General features: G+C 40.2%; 1 protein-coding gene across 2 annotated transcripts in view; it reads right to left on the reverse strand.

Moving 5' to 3' along the window:
• Nucleotides 1-26,290, reverse strand: part of tab2 (TGF-beta activated kinase 1 (MAP3K7) binding protein 2) — a 42,974-nt gene that overhangs the window by 11,351 nt on the left and 5,333 nt on the right. For both annotated transcript variants that reach the window (XM_053445707.1, XM_053445706.1), the window contains exon 2: nt 1,071-1,260. In XM_053445707.1, coding sequence (XP_053301682.1) covers nt 1,071-1,172 — 102 coding nt within the window. In that variant the 5' untranslated portion in view covers nt 1,173-1,260. The remainder of the gene's footprint in view (nt 1-1,070; nt 1,261-26,290) is intronic.

Raw genomic sequence — 26,290 nt, forward strand, 5'->3', positions numbered from 1 at the left:
TGTGCATTAGTGGCAGCACCCAAGTCAATGAGTAAGAGAATCTAACTAAGACTAACACACTGCTCGCTCACATATCTAGTGCTACAGTCGTAAGTCTGACACTGCAGTTATGTGAAAGTTTCTGCTCCACGAAGCAGCAGAGTCATATCAAAGAGGCTCATCAAATGATGAGGAGAGTTGACCAACATGAAAGATGAGGTTTTGGTGTTTAAAGATAACTGAAATGTTGGATATTTTAAGGGGTCTACATCTTAACGACAGACAGGTCAGTGTGTTTGAGAGACAGCGGCTGGGGACACATATTCTGTCCGAATCTGTCCGATCCCTAGAGAAAACGAACAGACCCCAGCCATACCCTGGCAGGCATTTGGCTAGTTCGGTGGCACTAGCTCTGCTGCTAGTCACCTTTGATGGCTGGTATTTGTTGTAGTACATCCAAAAGTGCTGACCATTGCTCCCTCTGAGTCACAGGGGAACCAAGACGACAAAAAGACATTGATCCCTTAAGTTTGCTGCCTTCAGGTGCTGTTGATAACCTAAACACTACACAGGGTACAACCAAGCTAAAGTCCCCAGGCGTACACAGTTAACCCAATTACTAAAGCCTAGCGGGCTGTTCTTCTAACATATTTTAAATTAATCACATCTGTATCATAGATATGCCTAAAAACACATTAATATTGGACACAAGGCTGACTGTATAGTCAGCCTTGTTAAAAGCATAAACATAATTTGGTCTTCCCAAACTGAACTGACATTCAGAATTAATTGCATATAGTGGGGGGGGGAGTGATCTAATCACAAGTGGTCACAGGAGACACATTAGTATGCCAGGTGTGAACTGACAAACTTAGAAATTTCTACTTGTGACCAGATAATTCGGGACAGATGTTGATACCAGGTCTAACAGGGAGTAAGAGAAAATAAAAAAGTATGGAGATGTAAAGATTGGCCTTGATGTTGTGCCTTTACAGGATTACTAAAATCTTAATTCTTCGATAATGCTTTTTAATTCGCATTTTGTGATAAAACCAAATTTCTTCTGGGTTCGGAGGGTTCAACCTGCTTACCTGCAGAACACACTGGGAGACAACACCCTCTGGGACTTCAGGGAACTTCTGGCGCAGGTCATGCAAAACCTGAATGTCAATCTGGTGGCTTCCCTGGGCCATTCGTATGTTACCGCGTCAGGACTTTTGTTCAGTTCAGCGCACTGGGGCGTCAATCGTGGCAACAAGTTGCTTTCATCTTGAACATTTTCTGAATGGAAACAAACAAAGACAGGAAAGCACATGATGACAATTCTCATACATATAACTACATATGAAAAAGTTCACAGACGCCAACCATTCTTTAGTCCATACTTAGATGGGAAGCTTCACATATGCATATCAGTCAATGGAAAAGTAAGACAGAGGAGCACAACGACTTGACATGCTCCAGAAATGTCCACAGTGGGGTCCAGACGTCTTTGCTTAGATGCTATTTACAACAACAGAATGATCTCTAGAGCTGCAGGGCAATGCACTGTTTTAGCCACTTACTGTCTTACACACATGAATCTGTAATCATCCATTAACCCTTAGTTGAACACAATAAAAGGCTTTCCCAATTGCATATTTTCTGCACATAGAGTGCACCTAATTAATTCAGGTTTAAACAATGATGAAGCTGTTTTAACTTGTGTGCAGCATTTTCATTTATGCTCTTGTGCTCCAAAGTTGCCAATGTAGATCTTTCTGCTCCTTAACAAAACACCATTTACAGTCAAACCACTGGCTCACCTGGTAAAGTGTCTCTACACCTATAATAGATGAAAATACGCAAAAATATAATTCATAAACATTGTTTATCAGCTATCTGTTCGAGCGCAGCACCAATGCACTGAGGCACATTGCTCCGCTGGTCAACAACAGACTATGCTCCTCTGATGTTTTCTAATCACTCAAACGTCTTAATATATGCTCCCATCAATTCTTGAATCAACTTTATCTTTCTTCTCTTTCAAGCTCTTAAATAAAAATCATAGTTCTGTGTTTCACTGCTAGTTATTACTAAATTTTGTTGTGCCAATATATCAATCAAACCAAACAAGTATCAACAGACTTAATGCTGCTCTCAACAATTTTTTTTTACAAATGTTATAAGTTCATGCCCTTATGCGAGAGGAAAGTGCTTTTTCTTGTATCATTGATGTGACGACTGCACACTGCTTAGTGAAGAATAACTATTACAATAATATCAAAATAAGAATAATAATCAAACAATTATTGCATTGCTGAAGCTAAGTCAAATGATCATTAAGGTGAATTATCAGAAAATCCCTTGGTTATTTCTCGGGGTTTGCTAAATGTTTTAATACAATGTTGTTCAGAACAGGTTAAGAGTGAGTTTATGGATAAGATTATTTATCCCAATTTAAACATGTCTATCGAACTGCAATGCTCCAAAACCTTCCTTTTCAGGATGTACTATTGCCCGGCATCTTCAAGATGCTAAATCTACTCTCTGCTTCAGGGGGAAGAAGGTTTATTGATTTTGTCTGCCTTCACTGCAACTGACTGGATGGAGTACACATCAGAAATACAAAAAGACAATCATTTGAATCCATGCCTTCCTAGAACAGTTTCAGAAAACTTATTATAACCTTCATGAAAGAGGGATGTATTGCAGCACTACACTTATTTTTAGCTGCTGTAGCTAACCAACATGAGTGTACATTTTTAACATTGGCTATTGAGAAAAATGTTTTGCTGGTAGGGTGTTCACCAACAGTTGTGCTTGGTTGTTTCCTATCCTTCTGTGCATACAGTAGTCATTCCTGGGTGCTGGACGGCAAACGCACTCTTTACTCCTGAGTGCAACTCAGGCCACTGGAGAAGCCTATTGCCATATCTTGTGTTACCCCACACTTTTCTTCTGACGTGCAGAGAAAGTAAATTGAAACAATCCGGAACTAAACTTAGAGACATTTGAATACACTTGTTTAATGATGAAGAACAGCCAAGAGTTTTTCAAGTCCAAGCCGCTGTGCGTTAAAGACATGTAATGTCACAACTGAGAAGACATAAATCAGCTTTGCAAAACATCTGTGAGTAGCTGATAACAGGAGATGCCATTTGGCTACTGTCAATAGTAGGGTGCCAGCTGTAAGAGGGAGCCTTAACACAGAGACACCTGAAGCTATATTCACAAACACTGAGAATACAACTGTCAAGTTGCTAGAAGAAGTGTATCATTGCTAAGTTTAGCACATTTTTTAAAAGGTGTGGATCATATTCATGGCATGGAAGGTGGAATTGATTGGCAAAAGGATTTTGCCTTTATTAAGGCATCATATAGTTGTGAATATGTTAAATAGCCTCTGTTTGTATAGCACTTTTCTTGGCTTGATGACCACGCTTTACTGAACAGTTTTTGCCATTTACCAATTCAAAAACGAACTTATACAGTGCATCTATGTGCAGCCCATTTCGCTATAGCCTTTTTCAGACATATCCTACAACCCAGAATGATATTCCCTTCACTGATGTGTTCACAACAGCAATAAATCCTCTGCATTATTCAGGTGAGAAGTGGTGCAGCTGAGTAAAGTAGGCAGAGGCCGAAGTCATGTATTAATTCCGTTGTGGAGATCATGTGATTTTCTTGAAAACACACAGACAGTGTCTGCTCTTATCAACACAAACTCTGGACATCTTTGTCGGTGTATTCTACTTGTTTGATACAACTTTTTCACCGGGAGATACTTTTTTCTAGAACGGGTTTATGTTCCTGAATTAATGGTGCGGCGCTTCTTCTGCAACAAAAAAGTTCAAATTAAAGCGCTGCGTCATAAACTGTGGGAGGGAACTTCTGTCTGCAGGAGTGTGTGAGTGTGTGTGTCCCCGCTCGTCTCTGTCCCTCTACACACACAAACTGAACACATGGGATAGTCACCATCTAGTCTTATATTCTAAAATAGTTATTAATTGCTGATGTTGGATCATGACTACGGATTGTTCCGTTCAAATTAAATCTGATGTCCTGACTTTGCGCGTCTCGTGTTTTTAGCAGGTTTAAACATGCGTCTCATAAATTCTGGAGCGACTCAAAGAAACACAGAGTAAACTTTAGTCCTGTACGTGTCCTAATAACTTGCGATCACAGTGGTGTTTATTGTTAAAGTGTAAAGTGAGCGTAGGTCAGAGGAGTCAGGAGGAAGCACACTCTTGTTGTGCAATAGTAGTAGTAGATTTGACGTTGGCTAATTATTAATAATCATGAGAAATGATTATTAAAATAGAAATTATTTATTAAAAATAATTAAAAATTATAAAGCTATTAATTTAGAATAGTAAAATAATTAATTAGAAATGATACGGTTATCCATCAATAATGGTTAAATAATTAATGAAAACAATAAAATTATCAATTAAGAATGAAACAATCTGTAATTATTGCTTATCGTTGCGGGGCACCACCCTGGTTACAGGGACCAACAAGTCAATCTTTAAATATCAGTCTCAAGTGATATACGTTATATTAATAATCTCAATATTCAATATTAATGATTATATAATAAACAATGAAGGGTTTTAAGTTCGAGCACAGGCTATAGTAATCCAGCTGTATTCACATACACATGTACAAATAATCACAGAAATACAAATACTTTAATTACAAAAGTATTTATTAAAGGAAAATAAAGTTAATGTTATTCCATGATTCTTCATTTAACAAACTCCAATATTTCAAAGATGGCAACAGCAGCAGCAGCACTTATCACAATGGTCACACATTTAATACTGAGTATCTACTGGTGTGTGTGTGGTCGTGTGTGTCTGCCTGTCTGTGTCTCTGTGTGTGTGTGGGTGTGTGTGTCTAAAGAGAAAGGGGAGTGGCTATGGCGTAATGACGAGATCACGTGGTGACGTAGTCTGGCCAGGATCAAGATGTTACGTTCACGTACTTTCAAGATGGAGGTTTATGACCCCGGTGACGACATGAGGTCGAAGACAAGATGGCGGTCGGTCGCCTGTTACACAAAGGAACTTTAGACAAAGAGATTTCTTATCTCCTGGTTCTGGCGCCGAATGGCGTCGAGATGTATTAAGGCTCTTTAAATCTAAAATTTTCTATGCCACATGAAATATGTAAGTGTAGGTCGGGACGTGTGTAAGAAACAGGTTTAGGAGAAAAGAGAGAGAGAGAGAAAGAGAGAGAGACATCAAAAACATCGTCTGGGACCAGCTACAGTGACTTCACCACTCAGTACACAAATTAGAGTTGCGCACCGATCTTTTAACAGGTTAGGTCTCTGCAAACTTAGTCGGACGATAACAGTGCTGCCGGAGGCTCTCTGTCACGGCGCGAGGCACTTTAAAACATTCGCCAATGTAAACAAGGAACCGGAAGTGACGCATCGTTTCCTCGTGTTACACGGCTAAAAACAGATCAGCGATCTACAAACAAACACACTCAAATAAACATGACACGCTAAGTATTTAAACTAGTCTCTGCCCAGACAATAAAGCCTCTTACTGTGACCTTCGCGGTTTTGCTTGCGCGTGGTGCGCGGATTTTCCAGAAGTCCAGTGAATGATCGTGGCCTCTCAAGCTCGGTGGCGCTGGTTCCTTGGTTGCAGCGGCGTCGGCTGGGCCGAATAGGAACGGATTCGTCTTGCTCCTCTACGGGATGAAACATCGTCTCTTCTGCAGGGATGATCAGCTGTGGCGCAGTTGTGGGGATCGTGAAAAAGAAAGTCTGTGGTCTCGGCCGGCGAGTGGACTTCCTGTAGCGATCTCTTTCAAGTTAAAATAACAAAAAGTCCTATCAAAATAAGATTCAACTTAAGATAAACGAAAATAACTCTGGTTGCCTCCTTTAGAGCTGGAACATCTGGTCGAAATCATTAGCAGGGAGAAATGGCGATTGCCTCCTTTAGCAACTAAACCATCTAGCTAGACCGGGAACGGTCTATTGACGTCTTCAGAGAGCAGGAAATGGCAGCGATTTTTGGGGTGCCAGGGCTTTTAAATTACCTGAGAGGTCCTCCTCCTTGAGGAGTTGGTCATAGGATGATGCTGGCTTTAAGCCAATTGAGTGTCAGAGCTGGACCCCAGTGGGAGGGGCTCGGCCCTCACTGGGGGTTCCAAGGCATTCCCAGAACATTTTCCACCACCAGGGGGAGATTCTTGAGCCTGCTTGAGAATGTTTTCCCGCCGAAAGTTTAACAACCCTTTGCTCCTCTCGGCTCCAGTGTCTGGTGGACCCCCCTTTGGTCTCTTCAGACCCAGCAGGGGTTCCGTGTTCCTGCGGGGGCCTTGAAACCTGCTGGGGTTTCTCGAAACTGCCAGGAAAAAGTACTCACAGGTGGATAGGAATGTTCCACAAGGCCTTGATTTACACAGGCCTTTGTTTAGATTTTCTTTGTGTTGACCTCTGACCTGTGTCTTGCGGTCATCCGCTGGGCTCTGGCCCAACACTCTGTTAGAGACAACCAGAACTTTAATGAGCGTCTATCCTGATCCTGAATCAGCAGGGCTATAATTATTTAACCGTGGAAAACGGCTGAAACAATGACTGAAAACATGATAAGGTTAAGTCACTGTATCGTGCAGTCAACCTGCTGATGTGGGCGTAACTCTATTCAAGCCAAATGATAGGTTCGGTGCTATTCTCATTGGCTGTTCATTCTGTCCGTCAAAACCGTTCTTAAATTTCTATCGCTGAAAGGTTATACCACGATCATTATCGATATTGATTTATCACCCAGCCGTAACCAACACTAATCCGAAGCTATTATATCACATAGCAGCCCCGCTTATCCAGGAACATAAATATGAATTCTGCTCTAAGTGTGAGTGATTGCGTGAATGATTACAAAGAACATTGGAGCACAATATATGACAAAATATATCGTGTATGGAAATAAAATTCTGTGATGCATCAATAATCCTTTTATCATCAAATCATAGCCTTCTGAATCGGATCGAATCGTGAGGGGCCCAGAGATTCCCACCCTTAGAGGCAGACACCGTTTATTGTATTGTGGGGGGTATAGCGCATGACGGTTGGACCACAGTTGGACCATTCAGTCAAAAGAAAGACTGAAGTGCTTTTACTTTAAAACAGGTACAGGACGTTTTGTAAATATTTATGTTTGTGACATATTTGACAGGTAGACATTGCAACTGAAGATCATTTTCACTCTTTGATGGGAACCATACACAGAGACGTGCTGCTACATGAAAAACAAGACGTTCCGTGACGCACAGGCATGGCTCACACAGGCCTGGGCAAAATACACAACGACTATTTCAACCCCTTGGCCATACCCATTACCCTTCGTTTTGCACGTTCACGTATAGAGGTGGGGTGACACAATATCTCGTGGGACAGAGGGGTTGGTCCAAGGGGTAAGGCTTTATTGCCCTGGAAACTGAGATTTCCTGCCCCTTACTTCAAACCTATGGTTACCCAGAATGCCTTGCAAATCATCGCAGGCTGGGAAAGAGACTCACAAATGCAGTATTTTCTCCAATAATAAGGATTTAATAAGGTATTTTTGTCTTGTCTGTTTACATCAATGACTACTAATGACATGTCGGGTTTACGCGATGACTACTTATGATGTAGCGGCTTCTTGAAGGACTGTCCCAATTCGTAGAGGAAGATTTCATAACTAGGGGTAAGGTCAAGGGGTGAAATGGGATTGGGCCTACAACTCTAACTCCTAGTTTCGACTCTGGACCATCATGTTGATGACTATCTAATGAACTTAAGCCACTCCTAGTTCAATTATAAATCATTAATAAAATTAAATTTGTATGGCGCCAAAATATAAAATACAGCAACTCAGGGCACTTTACGTACTAAGAACTAGACCTTAAAATCAGATCAGGTTTTTGCACAAAAACATGACATGTGACTGTAAATGTTGTGGCCGGTTGTTGTTGGGGAAAGGAAATTCACTAAATTGCAGCTGAGCGTTTTTTACAGGTTGACAGTGTGGTCAGATTGAATCTTAGCTTCAATAACAAAAAGGTCTGCACCTCTTCACTGTACATAATTACAGCCCTGCAGCAGGCCCATGTGTGGGTGAGGTTTGAAGGAGGCAGATTAGTCGTTGCTGTCCATGGAGGCGATTGTGGAACCGGGCCTGAGGCAGCGCTGTGCTGCCAGCAAAGATAGAGACAAAGCTTCTATTGCTGAGGCTGTTATTCACCATGCCAAAGCATTGACCCACAACCCCACACTCATTTCTGGAGGTAGCGGGTATGCCATGCTACATCAATGGGCTCATTCACTCTGCCAGGGTAAATGCCCCTAAAAATGTCTTAATAAATTTAAGTCCAACTAAAATGTGGATAAATAATCAACAGGAGCCTATGGCAGATATATCAGCACAGCACCTGATGCTGTGGTTGGTGTTAAAGCCCACACAAAACCAGTTAATGAAAACAAAGAGGCTACACATTACTGGAAGAGAAAGCACACAACAAAATGTCATGCCATCATGCAAACTTCAGACTGGAATGTTTGATTGTGATTGTTAGGCATCTTCCAAATATGTGTCTTCTGCAGAAATGCTAGTTAAATTATGACAAGAAATGTAATACAATGGAAAGAGTAAGGATCCCAACTGAGCTTCGATCAGAAGCATTCACTGTAGTTTTAAGGAGCAACTCAGTGGAATATCTTAACTGCAGCGTCTTGGTCCAGCAGAACTTGAAGAAATAAAAGGACTAATTGGCAGAGAAGGCTGTTTAGGGCTGCTGGCAGGCAGCCCACTCTTCCAAGAAGCTAGACATAGTTGTGTACGTGTAGTGCACTCACTGACGCATGAAACGCAAGCAGCTACTGCTCAAAGGATCGCTATCCAATTACAGCAGGAGTCACGATCATTATTTTCACAACAGGAAACAAAGCTAATACAACCACTTAACTGTTAGGGTTAGGAGATAGGGCTGGTCAGCCACTAATTGGAAGGTCAATGGTTTAACTTTTTCTGTATACTGAAGTGACCTTGGGTTTGATATAGAGGTGACATTTGTCACTTCAAAATATCAAACGGTACATGTAAAGAACACAAGACATTTATTTAATGGTAATAGATTATCTTTTGTATATAATCTTGGAATACTGACAATTGTGTTGAGCTTTAATGCAGATTTAGCTGTGCAAATTGCAGCATGGTGCACCTCAGGTTGTAGCCCTGATGGAAACAAGGTAACAGCAGCTGCAAAATTTTCTCTAAAGCTATTCTGTCTTCATTTTTCTGTCTGCTACTTATACTCATTGTTCATAAAGAATGCAAATCTTCTGGCGTTTTTTTTACATTTCATTCTGATTCAATTACTCGGAAGAATCACAGGACTTAACCTTACCTCCCACAGAGCACAGGAACATAGGCATGGAAACTTTACTAAGAAGGGTTATATTAACAAAAGAGCTTCTTCAGTCATCACAAAAGCTGTGACTCACTGAATCAAAGGGATTTCCCACCATGTTAATGTCACAAACGTTTACTTAAACTACAATTGTATCATTAATGGAAACTTGAAACAGTTTCCATTAACAGTTTCCATCCTTCAACTAGACGATCTTAATATATCCCGACACTTCAGACAATATTTTACTCAATTTAAATTCATCATGGGTATGACAACATTAATAGACAACGCCTATTACTGATAGTATGATAAGCCTGCACATAAGCCACATACAGTATGAGGCACATCTTTTGTTGTAACAAATGTTTGCAGAACACAAACAAACCACACTTTGTGTGCAGAAGCAAAATTTTACTTAACTGTGCCTGGGCCTCAAAGTACACACTGAGCTGGAACTAACTCTTCAAGACAGCCTGCTCTGCTTTTAGTTTCCCTCTTTTGAAAACAGGGGTATGAGTCTTTGTATGCAAGCATGTGTATGTGCATGGTGGTGGGAGTGTGTGTGTGTATGCGAGTGTGTGGAGGAAATAAAACATTCTTCAATACCACAGCCTGCAGCTGGTGGTTGATTGGAAGCAGGCAAAGGCACCAACTCCCCTGGTCGACCAAGCACTCCGAGGGCACTGTGGGAATAGGAGGTCTTACAAACATATAGGATTGCCTCTATACTGGGCTCTCTGTGAAGTCAATAAAACTGCAAGTCCAACTTTTGACATTTGTTTTCCTTTTGTTAACAAACGAATAACGGCTAAAGAGCCACCAATTTGGTTGTGTCTGTTTTGACCATATAAGGAAGGAAGAGGAGAAGAAGGGTATTTGGAAGAGGTAAGTATGTGAAGCTGTGCTTGCTGCAGCTTGCTTCTCTGAGTGTGACTGTGTGCTTGGGTTCAGACACTAGCTGGCTATGAAATCCCTCCCACTTTTTCTGTCCTTCCTCCTCCGCCTCCCACCACCACCTCAACTCAAAATTTCTGTGGGCAACAAACTGCTGAGCTCATCCAGCAGCTTCTTAAAGAGCAACTGTGTGTCTTCCATTATAAAGCCTGACAGCTGCTTCCACCTGCAATCAATACAACCAGGAGGGACATAAGAAACAGCAAAACACAGGCATGAGATAATTAACAATACAGGAACTAAGAAAATAATAGTTAACCATTTTCTGCTAAAAAAGAATGGCTGACGAAATTCTTTATGTAGTGGAAAAATGTGGAATTTCACCTGTTGTCATTAGTGTTTTGTGAATAGACCTTTTCAGATTTAGATGCATTTGACACTTGCATATACAAACACTAATCCTTTTCTTTGTGGTCTGCATTAATTTTCTGTTGGACAAATAAAATTAGATTGATATAGTCGATATATCCATCAATCAATCAATAAAATGTTATTTGTATTGCCCATATTCACAAATCACAATTGGCTCATAGGGCTTAACAAGGTGTGATATCCTCTGCCCTTAACATCCAAGTCATGTGACCATGTACATTACTTTCACACCTTATTGGGATGGTGTGCTTGGAAGGAGCCAAACGCCTTACAAAGTGTTGGCATTCAATGCCAGCAATGGAGTACTCTTCCAAATACTGCCACAGGCCAAGAGGAGGGTGGATGTTTTCCCAACCAATCCAAGTCGAGACAATGGGAGAACAAAAAACTACAATGCAAACCTCTAAAATTGTTATATAAAACAGTTGGATGCATGACTGATAATTTATATCACATGATAGCACACATTCAGCAAAGTATAGCAGCAGGGCTCTGGCCTGACCAAACACTGAATAGTTGTTGGCTTTCTGCTCCAGATACTGTTATTTATAATATTCCCATCACTGCACGTCTTAGTGGATCATCTTGTATTTGGACAGCCACTAAAATATCTTTAATTTCTGTCCAGGAAACTCTTCACACGTTCTTCCTAAAACAACATGCTGCAACAACAAGGTGTGTCACATCACATGCTGAAAAAGTCTGAATGCTGGATGCAAATGACACAAATTTAGATTGTGGGATTCAGGAGGGGGTAATAAGACAGACAAAGGGATTTTCCTTTGTCTACCGAGGCGGATGAGAGAAACAGTTCAGCTACGAGTCACAAAAAGCCCCTACTCTTCCTATTGCTTTAACCCAACACAGTTATTTCACTGGCAACTGCAAAAAAAAAAACACTAAAAACACTGACAAATAAGTATGCACACAATACTTGTCTGCGTATGTACCTATGTGTACACACACAGGGTTTATATGTCGTCTATGCATGCATTGTAATTTAACACTTGTTGAGAAACTATCAAAACTCCGTGCTAACACAGCTAACATTTGCTAGATGTGGCTACGGTTAGCACCACCAGGAGAAGAGGGTAGGAACAGAAATTCCAAATAAGAACCCAAAAAACATTAAAAACATTTTATCCTGAAAGATATACATTTAATTTTTGCAACAAAAAAAAGGTGTCTGCAAGGATTTTTAGCTGGGAGCTTTTTATTAATGTATGTGTACATCAACATAAACGTACCTCTGTTTTGATTCAGGCTAAGCTAATCTAAGATTCAAACGCTGCTTACGCATGATTAACATCCAAGCAGCAGTGTGAAAGATGGACAGTGACACAAAGTCTGCCAGTACTTTGTCTTGTCGTTGCTCTCCCGGTCAAAGAACAGTAAATGCACAATGGCACTGATATTGAACATTGTCAGTGTTTGCTGCACCTCCAGTCCTGCCTTTTGTAGAGCCAGGGAAAGTGAGCCGTGATACACCAGTCAGGTGTTGCACACTTAATGCACAATAGCTCTCAAATTTCCCCCTATAACTGAAAATCAAATGTTTAGTTAGAGCTTTAGTTATCCCACTTTGGGGACACACTGCCACATATCTTAATGAACTTGCCTCTAATCACAACTAAGGGAGATCTAATTTTTGACTTCTTTGGGGGACTTTGTGACTTTGACCTGGACAGATCACCTTTATTTGTGTGCAAATGCACACAAACTGACAGATTAAGAAATGTATGCCAATTAGGCTACTTTTAAACAATAAATAAAAGTAAATTAAAAAGAATTATTAAAAGTTTACTTATAATATAAACTTTGAAATAAACAAAAAGTTTGCTATGCTTCACTGTTTGCATGTAGGCTATGCAAAGCTAGTGCTTGGATATGTTAGGATTTTTGTGCAAAAACAAGAGCTGGTCAACATGCTCTGGGTTGAGGTTGTTCCTCCCCCCCATATATTGCCCCCCATATAAAACCAATAAATATATGTTTTAAAAAAAAAGAAGAAAAAAAAAAAGATTTGGGAGGCAGCGTGGCGATTTAAAATCGTCATTCATAAGAATCGCGATTCGTAACTGAAATGATTTTTTCCCCCATCCCTACTACATAGTGTCCTCAAAGGAATTACAACTCGAGTAGAATAATATTTTTTTCAAGCGAAAGGTTGATTTGACCCATTTTCCCCCCCAGAGTGGATCCAAAATAGTCAAATGATAACAAACTATCACTAATGGAAATAATTTGCATCTCAAAATTTGATTGAAGCTGATAATTTTGGAAGTGAATAGATTATTGAAAAATTGTGTATGCAATTTTCTAAAGACCTGACCCAAGTCTCAAAGCAAAAAGAACTGAGCAAAAACGATGGGAAAGTCTGTCAAATTGGGGGTTATGGCGGTTATGTTTTTTACTTTGTTGGAGGTTATTCCGTTTTGGTCAATTAAGTATTGTAATTATTCAACTTAGAGTAAATAGTAAGACTGTTTAAAAATATCGATATATATCGGAAAAGAAAAATCCATGATAGTGTAAATTTTTTTTATTTATTAACATTGAGGATGCACCAATGAAACAGAAGTTGCTGTGTTCCTTGCTGGAGGGAACTGCAATCAAAAACATTGGCTTAACAAGCAAATGTTAAGTACCTTTTTGTTACTCCTACAAGCAGCATACGTAAACATACCGGAAGCTCAAGTAAAGCATCTAAAAGGTGAGGCCTGGGAGTCTGGTAAATTCTTGGTGTTGAAGTATTTATTTTGGGCAGAAGGGAATACCGCAATCCTTTTCTTCAGTCATGTATTTGTACGTTTCTACTTCATAAATACTAAAGTTTAATTAAGGCCATCCTCCCAGCAGTAAACTATTAATTTAAGTGGCACAATAAGCACTTTCTTATATTTCAGTTCAGTGTGTTCACTGTTTGGTGTAAATATTTTTCCTAATTTTCTTAATATATTGGAATGCAAGATTTATCAATATTACGTGATGTACATATTAGACTATATATGACTAACAAAGTCATTGTAAGTATAAACACAAGGCATGCACTTTTTAAATGCTGTGTGCAAAATTTACCATCTTAAGAAAAGAAAAAAATTAAATTATAGGTGTCTTAATGCTCCCAAGTCAGTAACATTTCACCCAACTGAAACATAGAATTTGCCTCTACTACTATGAAAATATTTTGTAAAATCAAAGTAAATAAAGTTTTAAATAAAAAACGGAGAAATGAAAAGGTCACAAAGTCAAACAGCACAACCGCATGTATGAACAGTTTCCTGAAGCTAATGAAATGGTCCCACTCCTCAGACTTTGTTTTTTAACCCTTTCGAACACAAGTCACCTAACAGACACAGAGTGTGTGTGGAGCCATAACACAGCATACATGAGGCGGTGTAAAGACGGTTGGTCGTGCAGCGGTGTGGAGGCGCCGGGCCTCAGCAGGAACACCCCCATGCTGAACACTTCCGTCTCGCAGATGTGCATGTAGGAGACCGGGGGGCTCTGGAGCCCCGCCGCCACGGAGCTCGGCTTGCTTTTCCGAGGAGCGATTTTCAGGTCCGCCGCCCGCACCGCTGATGAGCTCGCTCTGTGTGTCCGCCCAGTCGGCCAAAGACTTTGAGGCCCCTGTAGGTGATGCAGGCCTGCTTCGCTATCTTCTGGATCAGAGGAGTTTTGTTGTCCCGCGGCATTCTGGCTGCGGGTGAGGACAGCGGCCCAGAGCCCTACTCTCTTTCGCACGTTGTAATTGCGCATGTTGTGATTAGAAAATCGCGTTTTATCATATCGTGATTTTATCGCAGATGCAATTAACCGTTCAGCCCTATTCTTAAAAAACAACATTACTGCTCTCTTTTGTCAACTCACACAGACGGAAGGATACTCCAGTTTTGTTGAAACTGATCCAACCAGTGAGGATTGGGAGGACACAGACTGTGGTGATTTTTGATAGATTCTCTATATTCCTGTTTCAGACATGCACGGTCCTCCGCAGATCCTGGTTTGTACCTCAAAAGGCTTCCACCAGTCCCTGAGATAACAAAGCAGCATACAAAATGCCATAAATACCATACATAACTTCCATTTCAATCCCATTCCACAGCCCCACCTTCAAAAGGGAAGTCTCCCTCACACACACACTCACACACCCCTCTTTTACAGTACTGCATTATTGCAAACACACAATAAGAGAGCCAAAGAAAACACTTAGTGTTGCCTAAAACTTGACAATATGTATTTACCTGTACTCATCTGTAAAATACTCACCAGCATTCCATTTCCTTTCTCGCCAATACCCTGGTGCCCTACAATGGCATTGTCCTATAGTCAAACCATAGAACAGCTTCTTCAAGCTTTTTCTGTGCTTGAGAGGTCATCAAGACTAGAAATAAGCTATATAAATACAGACCATTTACCATTCTATTAAACTAGTATTGGATTGTTTCTTGGTAATCATATCCAAGCAGATTACATCAAAAGAGAAATTGTTAAAGCGATAGTTCACAGACAAATGTAAATTCCCTCATTATCTACTCAATTTTTCCAATGTAGTGGTGGATGAAGTGTTTGAGTCCACAAAGCACTTGGAGTCTCAGGGGTAAACAGTGTTGCTGCTAATTCCAATACAATTGAAGAACAGGTGATACATTTTTCAAACGTGATAAAACTGATATTTGTCACGTTACTACTGCTTGTGTGGTGTCATCCAAGTGTACGGAAGCCCAGACATTCATGTTCGACTCGATACGGCATCATTTACACATGTTTTAAGCCTAAATGTCCTCTGATATCCTCCTCGCACATACACCTACTGCACACAAGCTCTTGCCAAAGGGCATGTGCGGGGAGCGCGTTAGCATCGCTACATGCCCTAGCATTGCTCCTTTGGGTTGCAGACTTTTGTAAATGACGCCGTTTTAAGTCGAATATGAATGGCAGGGCTTCCAGACACTAAGACGACACCACACGAGCAGTATGGAAGCAAGTTATGAGTTATTATGTTTGAAAAATGCATCGCCACGACTTCAATTGTATTGGATTTGGCTGCAACACTGTTTACCACTGAGACGCCAAAAGTGTTTTGTGGACTCAAACAACCACCCACCCCTCCATCGGCAAAGTGGTGAGTAGATAATGACAGACTTTTCATTTTTCTTTGAACTATACCTTCAAGTATAGCTTAATGTTGTCATTTAAGGGTAGATTTCTACTGTGAAATACTACTTTGAAATCACATACAAGTCCAAGAAATCACTAAAGGTGTAATCATAACTTTTTTGTATTTTCACTTAGACACAAAAATCTGAAATATTCATTTAGGATGCAACAATTAGTCACTAAACTGAATAAGTACAATCTTCACTTATGTTTTCCTCTTCATTTACAATTTTGTGTTGTTTCTCTTGCACAAAGACAACTCTTCTTCAACAATTGAGGAATAGGAAAGCACATCTCAGGCTATTCTTTCAACAGGCTGGCATAGGATTCTAACTGGTGACCTTGAGGCTGACTGTAGCTATAGCCTGGGTGGTAGCACTGTCTCTCAACACTCATTGCAAAGCAATTGAACACAATGAGGCTGCTTACACGCTGCCGCTTAGTGATGACATTCCAAGTATTCACCAACCAACTCTTTACCCTTTATTGCATTAGGAAATGCACTTACTGTATGTCATCATGCTCTTTGAAGCATGCATTAGCCACACTTCTGTCTATGGTCAGCTCATTCCATCAGTTTGCTCCACTGCTTGTGGCATTATCTGGTCTACACAAGAAAACAAGGCCTCTCTGAAAGCTTTTTAACCACACTGTAAGCTGTGCCAGGCTTTGGTTGAAAATAAAAGAAGGCAATTACAAATCTAAACAATAAAGTATAAAGGTAGAGAGATTTTATTTTACATTATTCTGTTTAGTTAGTGTAAAGGCTGGCTATGATCAGCACATTCCTTACTTTTAAAGTTGAGAGCACATAGTGTGTATTAGTGGTTGAACACCAGTGAATAACGCATCCCTGCGTCAGTGTATTGCTGGACCTCTGTGTGCTTGGCTGAGGAGGAAACCCTCAGCCGGAAATGCTTCCAGCAGCTGTTAGGAGTATCATTCCCCACCTTAAGGCCAACCAAAAGACAAATAGCAGCCAAGTCACGTGACGGCTCTGCTGCTGGGATACCTTTCAGTCTTATTCCTGCCCTGTCAAAACATTCAAGTCATACTTGTTGACCTCAGTGAGCCGACCCTGCTCACCTTCATCAGGGTAACTGACTTGTAATACAAAATTTGTGATCAATTTATCTTTTGGCATTTATTAAATGGATCAGAAATTATTTGTCTCTAGATTTGCCGTCCCAGCATTTGATGCCGTATCGATACAGTAGCATCTGCATCGATGCGTGCATCAGCAAGCAGGACGTCATGATATATTGCCATATCGAATTTTTGAGCACATTCCTAATGTGACGTGACAATACGGGATTATCACACACAAAACATCTAACATGATATAAATTTGTTTTAAAGTTAAAAAATAACGATATTACATCGATATTACAATAACTGATTTAAAATCCATATTAAAGGATCTTGCTGGTGTATCTCAAGGTATTCTGGGAAATTTTCGTAGCCCTCAGTTATAAGTTTGGGTCAGTTTTCCCCTACACGTGAACGCGCAAAACAGAGGGGGTGTTAAGGGCTATGGAGAAGTTGTGAAATAGGATTGGGCCTAAATGTGGCAGCTCCCCACAGTCCAATTTTTCACACCTAAGTTTTATTTTGATCTTAAAATCATTCACACTTCTTATAATACAAACACACTACAACAATACAAACATACTCATAATGCCAATAAATATAATAGCTGTGTGCAGCCCAACTCATTCTCTCTCTCTCAAATGCACTAACCCATTGACACGTCTGTCATAGTCAGACTAGCCATCTGCAGCACTGGGACAAATCCCAATGCGTAAGTGGGTCAGAGGAAGTCAAAACACCTATTAATTTTTTTATGTCCTCAGTGGGCAGGGAAAACACCGCGTAGCACCTGCCCTCTCTGGTAGTGTTCTGTGAGTGTGTTCAGTGAGCAACCACTTGTCAACTACCTCTGTTTTTAAAAACTTTCTTTAAAGCTTTTATTTTAAATATGATCAATTATGGAGAAAATGTTATGTTAAAAGGTCTGTATATAGTGTGTTGCTGTGAGACATTTTAAAAATACCACCAGATTTTGTAGATCAGCTCCTAAATGTGAGGAAGGATCTTTCACTATGACATCAGAGCTCACTTAAGAGACTACAGGTCACCTGTCTGTGCCTCTGTGAGAGCAGAGAGTGCACCCTTAAATAGAAAATATTTCTCCCACTATTTTAAAGATACGTGTTATGATTGATTGACCACAGCACAGCAATATTCTGTGATGTTTTGAAAGTATCTGATTAGAGAATCTCTTGCTGCGTTGTTTAGGGCTGTGCTCAAAAAATCGATATGGCGATATATCGTGACGTCGTCATGCCGATGCACGCATCGATGCAGATGCTACTGTATCGATACGGCATCAAATGCTTTGACGGCCGTCTTGAAAACGAAACTTCACCTATGGTGCAGTGCACAATAATGCCAAAGGGGGCAGCATAGGCAAAAACAGCAAACGTCTCAACTCAAAACAAGCAAGGAAGAAACACCGGGAAAAACTGGCGGAGTTATTGCACGTGAAATGCTTTGCTCGCAGTCTGAATATGGCCGCTCAACGTGCACTAGAGACAAACACTGTTTCTTACTTATTCTCCACTGAGGTGTGGAAGAATGACAAGGAGCTGTGGACCTTAACTGAACGGACCTGGCCTTGGCTGAAGATGAGGCTAAAGCCCTGAAGCCGCTAAAAGCTGCAACACTCGTAATGGCCGAAGAACATTATAGCACGTCTGAATGCCCAGATGTGCAACTACGCTCATGTTCAAGCAACAGACTCGGCACTTACGAGGGAAATTAAAAACACCATATCCGGGAATCTTGGGAAGAGATGCGTGAGCGACAGATCCTTTCTGTGCATTGCCTTTTTTTTTTTTATTGGGATTAGAATGATAATTATTTTATTTTACTTTTAAGATCTTTTAATGGCCAGAATTTTAAGTATTTTGAGTGGTGCGATCCCTAAGACTTCGCCTTTGCTGTTATATGGAATAATAAAGAACTGTTGTAGTAAATTTTGTGCAGGACATGGTCATTATTCAAAAGCAACGTGTATCGTGATACGTATCGTATCGTGGCCTCTGTATCGTGATACGTATCGTATCGTGAGGTTGTAGGCAATACCCAGCCCTAGCGTTGTTCATGTGTGAAAGGATTCTCCTGAGAAAAGTCTGTACCTCATTTTGCTGTGAAATGAAAGCTCTGTAATTCAGCTTGATGTAAGACATTGCATCAACAGAACAACATTGTGCTTTTATTTTGAAGACAAACTACTAAAGAGGAAATGATTCTCTTAATTCTGTTGCCATGACAGAGATCAGCATCTCGACATCTAAGAATGTCTGTAGCCTAATACTTATATCAATGTCTGTATGAAGTCAAAAACTGGCAAACTAACAAATAAAATAGGTACAATTCAATAGTATTTAAACAATGTTTATGATAAATGTTCCCACTGAACTAGAGTATATTCTAATAATAAAATTAATGCTCTTTTCTTGTTCAAATAAAATAAATCAGTAAATAGATTTCAAACTAGATTTCCAGGGTAGAGTCACAAAATGCTAGAGACAATATATATGGTCAGCTTTGTCATCAATCTTTCTTTGTTATTGACTTGCAAATGCAAATGATAGAGAAAGTTTCAAGGCAAAAGTGTCTGAGCAGCTTCCCAGTAATACATTTAGTCAAGAACCCTTTTAACTATGAAACATTATTATTAGACATTATACTATGAGGGCAATACAAGTTGTTCAGTACACAGTAATGCAGGATAAGAAATTGTATGCGAACATGGTTCTCATCTACCATACACCCACAGTTGGGCCATGTGAAACATGCACAGGCTGGTGCCTGCTAAGAGGAACAACGCAGTGGCCGGGACTTTGCCTCGAATGGCACCAGCAGGTGTGCCTTGGAGGGTGCCAGCGCCAGTCTGCCTGATATGCTGCAAAGAAATCTGCCAAATGACACACACAGATACACACGAGAACCGAAGGCAGCAAATTTCTCTAAAGTGTACCTAAGCAGAAAGGATGTTTTGTGACACCTCTAAACAGGATTGGGGGTTGGGAGGGAGGATGGACTCATATAAGTTGGGAAGAGGGACATTCTGATCTGAGGGAGGCTTCCACAAGCTTTACTAGTGACGTCTTTGCAGTTCTGCTGTGCAATTTGCAGTGAATCAAACAAAGAAGATTCCCCTAAAAAAAATTATGGCAATTCAGATTTGTATTATTTCCTCTGCTCAGGTAGTTGTGTCTGATAGTTGACGTGAAATGCTGCAAAACAGGGACAAATGTACTATCTAATTTAAAAGACCACTACTAAAGTAAGAATTTCCCACACAGGAGGCAGTTGCCCTTGGCAAAGCGACACTGAACCACAACAAACAAAAGCATTTCTTCTGGCTGTACTCCGTTGTCCACCACGCCCTGACAATATGTTTTCAGAGTGAAGCTGCAAGGGAGTATGAGAGCCTAAGGCCCACGCTGTTTCTGATAGTACACTCAATCAAAGCCTCTTCCAATCCTTAGTGAGTACAAAAAACCTGAGAGAGATGAAAGACCATCAACAGACTGTGGGAGAAATGATGAAGGACAGATCAGCCTCTGTATGGCATTTACAAATAGCACCAAATAAGACTTAAGAATTTAGTTGGTAGGAGGCGAAGCGAGATTTGACGTCAAATCTCTGTTTGTCTCTATTCTCTTCTTATTCTCTTCTTCTGACAATGATTCATTGATGGAAAAACCTGTCAGTAATCTGAATGTCTTTAATTTACTATCTAGGGCAGTAGGGCTTTTTCTTATTGGCCAAATGTATTGACATGCAGAGCGTTAAAGCGTGGCACATGGAACACCAATTATCGCAGTTTATTTAGAATGCGTCTATCATGGACTTTAATATCACTATGACGATAGATAGATAGATATATCGTGCAGACCCTAAACTACTATATTATACACAGCTTACATGTAATCTAAAGTATCTGTGTCAAATGAAGTCTCATACCTAGTAAAGACTCAGAGATACATTTTATGTATATAAAAAAAAAATGGATTGCCAGTTTCATGACTGTCACTCCATTTACACCTGCATTAAAATGTATTTGTTTTTTTCCAGTCTGGACTAAAATGGGCAAAATATGACCAGATGGAAGTACAGGTTTAAAAAGACACAAGTGGTATTGTGATCCTATCAGCCAAACCACCTCCACAGGTTGTCCTGGTATTCACATCTGTCCTGAGCGATCAGATCCAGGATAGTACTAAGTGCAGATGTCTACAACTATGTGGGTTTGAATATGACTATTTGAAAGTAACTGCTACGCAGGAAGCAGCAATTAGTCAGTAAACATACCAAGCACTCCTCTTAGTCCTCAGCTATGAACAGCAGTCAAGACACTTGTTGATGGAGCTGAGACGAGACCAACTGGTTGCTTTCACTTTGGTCAAACAACAGTATACAAGGCAAATGTGGTGATTCATTGCACAACTGGCTTCTTCTTCTTTCCCTCAAATAGCAAACAAATATAACATAGCTTTACAGATAGCAGGATGTGTGGAGAGCTGATCAGAATGATGAGATCACAATTAAATACCAAAATCAGATTAAAATCATCTGTATACAAAAAACATTAGAATGCGAGGTGTAAATGGAATCATATATTTTCTCTATGACTTTGTTAACATACACACAAGTATGGCTTTTTGAAGTAAGCAGTGTAACATTTTAGGGTGGTGGTCTGCACATGCAACCAAAAATCAGTGAAATGCAACTTAAGATTGTCCTTATGTGTCTATGTTAAGGCATTAACGATTCTGGAACCCAAACGATACGATGGTTACCTAAGGTTACGTAACGCTGCGCACACAAGCAAGCACGCACTACTGACAGATCCAGTAAAACAATGTATGGTCCAAACATGATGAAAAAACCCAAATGAACTCTGTAAGCAAACAGCGTGGGGCTGTGCATGGCTTCCTGGGTGTCTGCCTTGGTGGAGCTGTGGGTGGCAAGTGTGCACTGTGACAGTCCCTGGGTCTGCGCCATTGACTCGCCATTGTACTGTTTGCACTGATCAGAAATGAACTTGGCTTGATCATGTTCCAGGGGGGATTCACATGGTCTTGCTCTCTCACTCTTTATCTAATGTGTACTCTCTCTTTCACACCTATACATATTGTCTCTACCAGATGCACTCACAGCTGGCGAAATTTAGCAACAATTGTATTAATGTGAATCTTACCTGGTAGTACAGATGTTATCTGGCTGGTACCCTCGAAATTCAGATTTTTTTTTTAACTATGCACAAAGTGAGAAGTTTCCTTTCACAGATTACAGCTTTATTTCCCTGGATGTTGGCATTTAAGTAAGCTAAGCCCTCTATGAGACTCATTTTCAATAGCCACCATACAGGAATCAACATTGCCGGTATGCTGTGTTGTGGTAACCATAGTAACAGTAAACATCATTGACGCATGTGCAAAGAGCACACATAAGTAACCAGAGTATTTGTATTTATCATGCAGGGATATGAATAGCCAGATTTCTCAATGTTCCATGTTTCTACAATATCCCAAATATGACCAAAACCGGAATAAGCCTGAAATCCGCGACACTTGTGCGTGTGAAAACACAGTCTATGTCTCACCATCAAAAGGAGCCAGTTTACAGTAAACTGAACAACCACAAATCTAGTTATAATTCAAACATTACCACTACTCAGAGGTGTGATTACATCTTTCATAGAAACTATGTTTGTTATAATATGCTGCTGGTTTTTGCACCCCCCAAATGTGAAAAAACTAACTGAGGTGTTTCTCAGAGCAATGCACGATGAGAGGAAGTGTTAGTGTCACACACACACACACACACACAGACGCACGCACGCACGCACGCATGCATGCACGCGCTATGGTCAGCATTGCTGTGAAGAGCAAAGAGGCCAAAGATAACCACTGAACAATCTTCATCCGTCAGGGGGTACATTCAAATATCAGCAGTGCAGTTACATATCAGATCAGTGGAATTGTGGATGGAAGAGAATGTCAATGAGAACTGCATGGGTACTTATGCCTGTTTGTCAGTGCTGAAAAGCACTGGTCTGGTCTGCAGGTGGGTTTTAGGAAAAGTCGCATCAAGCCAATCTTAGATATGTTTTCTGCTTGAAAATTCAAAACATCTATTAACTTGTGCGGAAGAATGTGACACAGCTGGCAGCTTTAGTTTTTATTGATAAACCAAGATGGTGATAACATTAACTTTTAACAATAATTTTTAAATGAAAAATGTAAAAATGCTCATGTAGAATCTTGCTTTATGTTAAAATAAACCACACTGCAAACAGGACAACAGGAACTAAACAAGTTTTGTGTGGACTCAGCTAGTTGTATGCCAATATGATGCTGTTGTGACAACACATTTTCTTGTCACTCAGAAGTAAGAGCCACCTAATCCTACAGTTCTCCAGCTTTTATTGTCCAATAAGTCACATAATAGAGAAAAATCGAGAATAAATCCGATACCGCAAACAAAGTCAGAGTGTCTCAAGAGCTGCACTGCTGTCTTTCCAAACATGCCTGTTTGACACACCAGCAACTCTGGTTCCAATTAGTATAAATGGTACATCCAAAGGGAGCCGGCAGAGGAGCGTTACTATACTCCTTTAATTGATAGTTTCCCTACTATCCTATTTCATAGTTGGGTGTCAGTCAAATAAACTTGAAAAACACTTCATTAGCATGAAATGCTCCTCTTTAATTATTCCACTGCGTTTCACTGTGATTTACAAGTGCCGTTGCACAGGATGTCTATTTTGAGTTGATTTATTTAGTGGACCTATTCACCAGTCCTTAAACTTTGGTAGTATCGTAGCCTTGTCTCCAAACCTAGGCTAATTAATAATGATGTTAGCAATTTAAGTTTGTTATTATTCATTCATACACAACTGACATGGGAACATTACGGTTTTCTTGCTTTCATCATTGAAAACAAGAGTTACTGCAAACAAAAGGCTTCCATCAAGTTTTAAAGATTAATAGTGAATTCAAAAATATGTAACCTCCAATTCACAAATGAAGAATAGTATTATAATAGCTTTTAGTCTAACATTGTAAAATATCTGCCAGTGAATAGAGTAAATGATCTCTTTCATTCTGTTGCAAAAGCATTAGATGAAATCGACATGATGCATGATTTGGATTTCAGGTGTTTGTGAAAAATCAGGTTGTGACAGGTCTGTGTAGCCTTTTGCACATTTGTGCTGAATACATACAATTGCAACCTAAACGTATCTGTTCAGTGCAGCAGCAAAGCAGCGACACATCAAAGAGTAGCCGGGTCAAATAACATGATGAGGAGAGCTGAAGGGTAAGGCAGTCAATTCGGAGTCCAAGTGAAAAGTTAAAGCACCTTTCAAAGATAGATTAAAGTAAGTGCACAAAAGACTTTGGGTCGATACATCTTTTAATGATTTTGTCTTTTACATTGGTATTGTGTGAGTGTATTAACCCGTGTCATTGTGCCATCCCTAGTTCAGTGTTAAAAAGCAGAGCCAGCATAATGAAAGGACTATTAAATGGCAAACTGGCAATATAGCTGGCGGACTGATAAAAAAAAATGGATGAATGCAAAAAGTAAAGCTTTAAAGTCTTGAGGTATTAATCAACCCAAGTAGCTTGTGGTCTGCTCTGCTTGTGACAGAGGATGTGTCAGTTTAGAGAAGCTGGGGCAGTTACTTTACAGGAAAAGAAAAGCATCAGAGAAGAAACCCAGAGGCCAGGTCAAGGGCACAGAGATGGGGGAGGGTTATGCACACTCAGTCTTGTATAGGATGTGGTTCTTCATTCCTCTCCTGTTTACTGATGCAGTTATCAAGAGAGAGGTTGCAGAGTATATAATAGGATTCAAATGTATGACAACAGAGGGCCATCAAAGTGGAACTACATCTGATGTGCACAGTGTTACAATAACTATTTACAGAGATTCCTGAAGCAACATTTACATGAATGGCATTGTGTTGAAAAAAACTTCTCCTTCATTTAATCTGATGTTTTCGGTACTATGAACATTTGATCTTCACTTACAACTGTAGATCTACAAACTGTAAGCCAATAGTCTGACAAATCTGGCTACAGCGATGCAGAGAACACAAAAATTGTATCTTTGACACAGTACAGCCGTTTTCAGACATGACCAGCAGATAAAGTTCGGAGTAGTTTGCTTTTCACACATGCACAACGCATCGGGAGGTTCTTTGCACTGACACACTTATTCAGGGGGGCTGGTAGAGCCAGTGGCAGCAGGCAGAGGCAGGAAGCAAAGTAGGGCTGCCGCGATAAGTCGACGTCATCCATAAAAAAAAAAAAGATACGTCTGTTTAAAATATTGATGTCGATGCATTTCCAGCATTTTTTATTTTATGAATTAACCTTTTTGATTTCAAAAACGTTTAATTTCAATTCATTATAACTAATGTTCTTCATCAATTTCACTATGTAACGCCGGGTTTACACCGGATGCTGAAGCGCCGCGCAGCGCCATTCTCAAGCACGCAGGCGACTGGCTGTTCACACAGGACGCGCATTTCTCAGCACCGCCCAGCCCGCGATTCTGCTTTCTCGGCTTGTTGTTGTATGTAGCCCGTTCAATGTACTGCTTTGGGGGTAATGATGATGGTCTTCATAGCCCCTCTCTTCATGAAATGGTCAATTTGATTTTTTTGGAGGAAAATTTATTGTTTTGATTAATCGACTAATCTGTAAAATAGTCGACAGATTAATTGATAGAAAAATTGTCGTTAGTGGCAGCCCTAAAGCAAAGTATTAATTCTGCTGCATTGATCACAGATACTTCATCGGCTCTTATCAACTCTCTAGACATATTTGTTTCTGTCTGCTCTGTGAGTGGCTCTGCTACTTCATTACAAGATTTATTGCTTTATTTTTGCGTCTGTCGTTTCGAAGACATCAACCCCCCTACCCTCATGCAGTTAATCCAGCAAAGGAACTCCTGATGTTTTCTGACATGGAATTCTCCCAACTTTATGCTTTATACTAGAGGGCCAGGCGGAGAAAGTCTGCAGATAATCCAGAGGCTCTAACTCGAACATTTGCGTTCACACATGTAACTCCTACGGAGAAAGCAAGGAGAATCTCTGGAGTTCAGTGCATGTCTGAAAGCAGCTTATGAGCCCATGCTTCACCACAGTCCATCATCATATGCAAACACCTTATTGATGGCTTCAAAGACTTCAAACTTTCAATGTTTCAAATGGCCATTTCCTCAGAGGAGGGGCCATTTTTTAATGTTAACGCATCCAAAAAATATAATTATTTAATACATGCAGAAAGATCTGTCTTTGAGTAAATTTTTCCTTAAATTTTCTCAAAAACCTCTC

Source organism: Pleuronectes platessa, chromosome 17 (genome assembly GCF_947347685.1).
Source record: "Pleuronectes platessa chromosome 17, fPlePla1.1, whole genome shotgun sequence".
NCBI lineage: Eukaryota > Metazoa > Chordata > Actinopteri > Pleuronectiformes > Pleuronectidae > Pleuronectes > Pleuronectes platessa.